At 42.1% G+C, this 7,630-nt stretch overlaps 1 protein-coding gene across 4 annotated transcripts in view; it reads left to right on the top strand.

The window, feature by feature from the left end:
* TEAD1 (TEA domain transcription factor 1) overlaps positions 1-6,214 on the top strand; it is a 146,168-nt gene extending 139,954 nt beyond the window's left edge. For all 4 annotated transcript variants that reach the window (XM_088525821.1, XM_088525822.1, XM_088525823.1 and 1 more), the window contains 3 exons: positions 3,291-3,431; positions 4,899-5,051; positions 5,973-6,214. In XM_088525821.1, the coding sequence (XP_088381947.1) occupies positions 3,291-3,431; positions 4,899-5,051; positions 5,973-6,086 (408 nt within the window). In that variant the 3' untranslated portion in view covers positions 6,087-6,214. The remainder of the gene's footprint in view (positions 1-3,290; positions 3,432-4,898; positions 5,052-5,972) is intronic.
* The last annotated feature ends 1,416 nt before the right edge of the window (positions 6,215-7,630 follow it).

A 7,630-nucleotide genomic window follows, 5' to 3' on the forward strand; every position in this document is an offset into this window, starting at 1 on the left:
CCTATGCACAGGAGGAAAAACAGTTTGCAGCCCCACGAGACTCAGTGCTATGTCTAAAATGGGAGATAACAGACAGACACAGCCAGAAGGACAGCTCAAGGAAATAAAGAGGCCAAGTTGGGTAGTATGAGAGACCACCAGCGCAGCACACGAGAGGCTTGACTGTTAACAAGGTTTTTCATGGTAACGTTGAAAAAGAAAATTGTAAGGAGAGTTAACTGAGGTTAGTTAGATAAATTGACAGATTTCAGTTTTGGAATGGATTGTGTTTAGCTAGCCTTGCCTCCTGTGTAACACAAGCAGTGAAGCCCTGCCGTAGGGACAGGAAGGCCACTTGAAGTGGAGCACTCCTGCTGGATAGATGTTAAGCTGGCTGAGGAAGGCCCAAGCGTTGGGGATGCCTCCACACTTCCAAGTTACCCCCAACAGGCCGCTGTCAGGGACGGGTTTCGGCTTCTGCCTTGGGTCTCCTTTAGCTCTGGCCCAGCGTTAGCGTTCTGCCATGTCCTTTCCTGCTAGATTTAATCTATCAGAAGGCTTTTCTCCATGTAGCAACTTGTAGGCTATGACAAAGTCGTGGAAAATCTTCCCTTGGAAAAACTAAATAGGTGGAGTTTCATTAGTCATTCACTACAAAGGATGTTTTCCAGACCTGAAATCATTCTTGTAACTCTCTTCTGAACCCCTTCCAATTTTCCAACATCACTTCTAAAATGTAGACATAAAAACTGGAGTCATAGTAGCAATAGGCTTGCTAAAACCAAACACAGAGGTACCACATCACCTTCTTCCTGCTCAAATTTGCATCTATAACTCGTAGCCACAGAGCTGCCTCTTCAGAGCACAGCCCCATTTTTTTGGTGGAGTCGTCATCTTTCAGGATAAAAAAAAAAAAGCCCCCAAAATCTGTGACTCACTTTTTGGTTCTAGAGATACAACTTCACCTTCAGGTTTGTTTAAATGAACCCCTTACTCTGTAAGCCATAGCAATGTATTTCTGCATCATCATCATCATGATCACCAAACATTTGCCCCAAAATTTGTATTTTGTGCTAAGTGGTTTTCTTTCCTTCCTTAAGAAGGGTTTTCAGCACTTCTTCCTAGTGTTGTACTCGGCCTTTAATGAAACAATCTGTACTCAGATTGAGAGACAAAGTTTGTTTTGATATGGGAGGACAATATTCATGCACTGTTAGGAGAGTTTTGGTCACACATTCATTTAAGAGTATTTGCTGTTGCCAACACTTATAATTTTTATGTCCATGTTATATTTTCAGGAGGAGTCTTAAAGCTTCAGCTCTCAGCTGAAATATTGCTTATGAAAAAAAAAAATCTCTTTAATTGTTGTTTTTGCATCTTGAAATGAAGAGGTCTATGCAGCTCACTCTTTTGACAGCATGTGAGTGTTTGTGAGGAGTATTTTAATAACAAAGTCTTAATTATTTTGCCGTTAGTTGAAAAAATACTTTGCCACTAAAATCATAGTTGTGGTAGCAGCAGAAATAATTGATCTTTAAAAGGTTATTACTATCATTCACAAAAATAGAGGTATTTTATCAGAAACGCCTGTTCTTGGGGAATTCCATCGGAGCAGCTGTGGCATAGCTGATGGCTGCTCCTGGTTTTTAAGTTCATATGTAATTGCAAACCGTCTGTGATGGCAAATTGCTGATTTGCACTTAGCTCAGAATGGTTTCTCATGGGTCACTGTGAATACACTGCTTTAAATGTACATTTAATATTTAGCTATTGACCTCATAAAAATGTGCAAGAAACAAAGTGTAATAGCAACGGGATTTTTTTCTGTTACCTAAAATATGTGACTGCAGCCTTGTGTGTGTTACTGTGTGTAAGCCTCGGGAGCCTTTTCCACCAATTAATTTACCAACGCCAGCCTAAAGCAGTATCAATCAGACCTATGATTTCTCCCTACCACAGACTAGCTCATACACTATTCTCAGCATACTGCTTGAAAACATAATGCTAGAAAAATAGGCTGTAGACATAAAGTAGGATTAATGAGTTGTTGCCTAGGTAAAATTGAACAGTAGTTACAAATGACCTGATATATAGTGAAATAAGGATTATAAAAGGCCGTTGTTTCTAAATTCCACTATTAAGTAAGCATACTGGGCTTTAAAAAAAGTCTCCATGTAAGAAAAGATATGTGAAAATTTCTTATGTTACATCTCTGTATTGGCAATAAGAACAAAGAGCTAAAACCACAAGTGAAACAGCTGCTAAGATGCATTTCCCTGTTAAAATGCTCATCTGAAAGTAAGTTAAGAATGCAGGTGACTTATATTACTTTACAGTAGTTGATCTGTTATTTCCTCCCAAAAAAACAGGAAAATATCACCAAAAAATCCAGCTGTGGGTAGCCATTAGCTTGTCTGTCTCTGTATCAGGGCTGTCTTCATTGAGGGCTTCTGAAAATGGATTCATGATTGAAGCAGAAGGCGGTGGGAGAAGCGCGTTGCGGCTGCGGAGGCAGAATTCAGCCCCGAGCTGCGAGCAGGGCCTGCTGTGCCCAGGGCTCCCACAGAGATAACTGGAGGTGCTGCTGCTCTGCCTCATGCAGCCCAGCAAATCTGCTTCTGTGGTGCCAGGTACCAGAGGCAGGGGGGTAGTTCTTCAGCCTGCGGAGCACTATTCAGAAAGAGGAACACGCTCAGAAACGCTGCACGGCCCCAGCTCACTAAGCACACAGCTAACGGGGAGCCCTGAGTGGTGTCGTAAGCTCAGTGAAGTTCAACTATGTTGCTGAATCAGGGCCATATGGCTTAACTGTCTTTTATCAGCCACTGATTCCTGCGCTGCACAGCTGTCTGCCTTTGTAGTGATGATTTCATTGATTTAAGAAAGAAAAATAAAGTGGAATATGGGCCGCACAGGAGGAGGGTAGTCCTGGTCTACTCAAGGCATCAGGGCAGCTTCCTCTAGAGGAGCCATCACTGGCGCACATAATCATTCCCTTCCCTCAGTGAGTTCATCACTGAGCTGCTAGGCAGGAACTTCGCATGTAGCAAAGACAAATAGTGTGGTGCCTTTTTGCGGTTTAAATTTTGAGGAAATTGTCACTTCCTTTTTTTTTTTGTTGTTTTTTAATTGCAACATTAATGTGGGTATTTTCTTTGAGACGTTTTTTTTCACTGCCATTGCTGTCTCTATAAAACTCCTTCTCTCTTCCCCTGTGTTAATTCTGGAAAGACTGGTGAGCTAATCACAACTTATGACACTGACAGTCAAATGAAGAATATCATCTTCAACATGTTATCTTTTCCCAACAGGCTGATTTAAACTGCAACATTCAAGATGATACAGGAGCATTTTATGGAGTCACTAGTCAGTATGAGAGCTCAGAAAATATGACAATCACCTGTTCCACCAAAGTCTGCTCATTTGGAAAGCAAGTAGTAGAAAAAGTAGAGGTGAGTCTTGCGATGGCTTTGAGTCCCTCTTTTAACTCCAGACAGGGCACTTCTGCTACACCAGTGGCACTGTGAAATGGACAGTGATTCCCTGGTTCCCTTTGGTTTTTTTTTTTAGGCTCTCTTTCCATTGCTCTTATCTGTCTTTTCCTTCCCTCCTGTAATCCTTCGCACAGGAATATTTTCCTTCCCGGCAGCATTTGGGTTAAAGTCCCCATGTGTCTAACAACACTACTGAAAGTAAAATGCTGGCTGCCTGCTGCTCCAGAGCCCCTCTGCCCTGCTCAGCACCCGCCTTCTGGGCAGCCTGCAGCCTCCTCCAGCACCTGGCAGAACGATGCCAAGGCAAAAATGCTCTGCGCTCCTTTCCAGTGGTCTGGCTAGCTGTGTGCACACAACCTGCGTGCAACTGTACTGAGGTGGTAAACTGCCCCCTATGATCTAAACTTTTAAAAATATTTTAAAGGTATGGATGGTATATGCTCCATTTCTCTTCTCTTCATGCTCATTTTATGCACAGAAATGCACACTCTCCACAGTTGCCAGCAGCTTTTGGATACGAAGATGTGTGTTTTTTAACATACCAGGGCCTTTTTTTTTTCCCCCCTCCTCCCTTTTCCTCTTAGCACAGAACTGTATGAATTGCAAAGGTAAGTATTTGGTTTACTGCACTATGATGCTGCAGCTATTATACTTGTCCTTGGTGTAATGAGCCTCACGTGATACCAACAGTGCAGTTTTTGTACAGGCACTTTTAGCCTACAGCTCTACAATAAGTATTTGTAGATAATCTTGGTCACTTTGCATGTCCTCCTTATAGTAAGCATAGTTCTTTAAGCATAAAGAAGCTTTCCAGGATTTTGATTATTCCAAGCTTAGATGAAGCCAAGAAATCCCACAAGCCTCTGGGCGTTGGCATCTGCACAGCTGAAGTCCAAGAAATCACTACCTGATGCACCTTCAGTCCCTTGTGAGCTACAGCACTATAGACCAGTCTATGCTTCTTCCAGCTGTAGCCTTTCCTCCTTTACAGTCTTTCCTTTGTAATTCATAAATTTCCTATAATAATATAGCATGTATAGCTGTGTTTATAAACACGCACAGTCTCAGATAAATATATAAGCTTATTTTGGCTATTTCCTTTGCAGCTGGCTGCCTGTAGTTGCTAATTTTATCACAAAGTTTTCAAATTAATTCATTGCTACTTGGTTTGAACTTACCATGTATAACCCTCACCTCAGTTGTTGATTCACAAGCTAGGAAACAAGCAGTGAGCTTATACCTTTTACTGTTTAGCCAGGCACTGCACAAGTGGGGGGTGAGCATGGTGCCTTCCTAGGCAGGGCTGCAGAAGGGAACTCGGCGAGGCTTCAGACCCGCTTCCGCTGTGTTCAGTCTATGCAAAGAAAACTGCCAGATTTAGCATTTCCTAAAATCATTCAAAAATCATTCATTTTTGTTTTTCAGACTGAATATGCAAGGTTTGAGAATGGCCGATTTGTGTACAGAATAAACCGCTCTCCAATGTGTGAATATATGATCAACTTCATACACAAGCTGAAGCATTTACCAGAGAAATACATGATGAACAGTGTGTTGGAAAATTTTACAATTTTATTGGTATGGACTCTTTTATTTTCCACTTCTAAAACAAACACACTCATGCTTTGTATGGCTTGCTTAACTCACAATATTTAGAAGTAGTTTCTGAATCCCTTAGTCATATTGCTTACTAAACATATCATACCAGTGACTTCTGGGTAATATTCTTGGAATTTTGTACGACAGAAACTAAGAATGAAAATGATAAAGCTGGGAGAGAACATGAACAAACATCTGTGTCACTTTCCAGAAATTCAGCTTGTTTCTCGTTTCTTTTTTTGTTTGTTTTTTTAATGCAAGTCTCTGTTTGGTGTTTGCAGTGAGCCCAAGGCAGTAACTTTGAACCATCCCATCCATCTAATGAGTGAGAAGCCACTTGTAATACTGCAGATGTCAGTGGTGTTAATTAGTTCTCTTGGTGGCCCAGGGAGAGCAGGCAGCAATGGCACACTGTCCCCCTTAGCAGGGGATCCAAGCACGAGGAATGGGCCTCGCAGCAGCCTTTATGGCAAGGTCATCCCGCTGTGCAGCATTTCACTGTGCCTTTTATGTGGCCCCGGCCAAGCACTTCGAGCCATGGGATGCTGCTGCCCCCAGAGTGTGGAGGCAGCGCGAGGGCAGGGAGCAGAGTGCCCTGCAGGCCCTGCAGGAAGGGGCTCACGACAGCAAGGGGTGGGCAGCGCGGTCAGGGCTCAACCTCTGTGTCTGTCGAGGCCCGTGGTGCCTCTGGCCACGCTCGCAGGGCACGCAGGGATGGCCCCTGCGCCCGAGCGGAGCCCCTGGGAGTGCGCAGGCCCCGAGCGCAGCTAAATCACCACGGAGAGAGAGCGCGTCTCAAACAGCCACCTCCGAACGCTGCCTAAACATAACCAGGCATTTCTCGCTTTGCCCAGGCAGTTTCTAACCCACGCTGTCCACCTCTTCTTTCCCCTCCAACAGGTTGTAACAAACAGGGACACACAAGAAACCCTACTCTGCATGGCTTGTGTATTTGAAGTGTCCAACAGTGAACACGGAGCACAGCATCATATCTACAGGCTTGTAAAGGACTGAGCAGTTATTTATATATACACTTCATTTCACGTCTTTATCAAAACACAGACTGTAAAGCTCAACACTAAGTGGCAGTGCCTCTGGCCCAACTTTCACCCACATTTTTCTAAATCCTGTTTTAGTGAAGTCATTTTTAATGTGTTCATATATAATTGTAGCTGTGAAATTCTGGTACAGTTGTAAAAATTATTTCTAAAACTAAGTGTTCTTCAAATTTGTAAACCACAGTTCTTTGGGAAGACTGTATTTAAGAACCTAATACCTCTGTCTGTGGAGGCCTATTTTTAATTCTGATAGAAAAATGTATGACAGAGCATTTGCCATGGGAAAAAACTGACAGCATTTATAAGAATTTATTTTGGGTTTTTTTTTTCCAACATAAAAGACTTTGTTTTATGATGCAAGTGAAATTGAAATGAATCTTTAGCTATAACTGTAAATGAGTACACAAAGTTAATAATCTTTACAGAATTATCTTTGTAACTAATTAGGGTGGAAGATACGGACGAATGTAACTCACTAAATTATTTTTTAAAATGAAGCATTCTTCTGTTTGAAACCAAATGAAAAATATAGCCTTAAGAAATGCCTGATAGAAGAAGACAGGTCCTGAAATTAATTAGGCAAATTTTGTTTTTTTTTCTCAATGCTAAAACTAATCTTCTAATCCATTAAACTTTCAAACAGATGTTGCAGAGAAAGAAAATGTCATCCCTTATCCCTAACATATCTAGTGTATTGTAAAAGAATATAAATTGTATTGTACTAATATGAAAATTTGATTATTTAATGAAAAAGATGGTTCATTTTGCAATAAGTAGGCAAATACTGAAGATTTAGACTCGCATTATATGTAGTCTTGTGTGCGCAGTTATATTTTATACGGACAATTATGTTTTCTAGTAAATTGAGTGAAAAACTTGCAACTCTGAAATTAGCAAAGGAACAGAAATAACAGACGTGACAGGACTGTAACTTGCAAACTGAAAGCAAAACACAAATGTGCTTGAGAGAAGAACGCATATGCCTCTGAAAGGATCAACGGCTTTAATATCTGTGAGATGCTAGAAATCACACCCAGCATCAGGCAAAACAATTTGGAAAGTGGGTGTTTTTTCCTCCTTCTGCTCTTTATTCATGGTGCTCTAACCCCTCACCCGAGTTCTCTCCAGCTCACACAGAGCTGACACGCTTGGTACTGGCAAAAGCCTTCTAGGACTATGTATTTGTACCACGTGGGGTCTGATGTCTTTTTGAATGCAGATGTGGTAGTAATGCTCCTTCTGGTAAATCAGGGAAGACTCCAGGAACTGAAAAACAGCTGGAGATACTGTCAGAACTCAAAATGTGCATGTGGATGTGAGTGAACCTGAGGTACGCGTGTGTGAGCTAAGTCTTCTCTTTTCTGCTGGCTCGGCTAGTTACTGCTACTCAGCTTCTCTCCTTCTGCTGCACGCGCAGCGCTGGCCTCTCCATTCCCCAAGCACCAGTTGTCCAGACAGGTGTTCGGCCAGCAGTGCCCTCCCGCGCACAACATTTGTCTG

Source organism: Tinamus guttatus, unplaced genomic scaffold (genome assembly GCF_059628265.1).
Source record: "Tinamus guttatus ecotype Peru unplaced genomic scaffold, ASM5962826v1 Tinamus_guttatus_pri_ptg000240l, whole genome shotgun sequence".
Lineage (NCBI taxonomy): Eukaryota > Metazoa > Chordata > Aves > Tinamiformes > Tinamidae > Tinamus > Tinamus guttatus.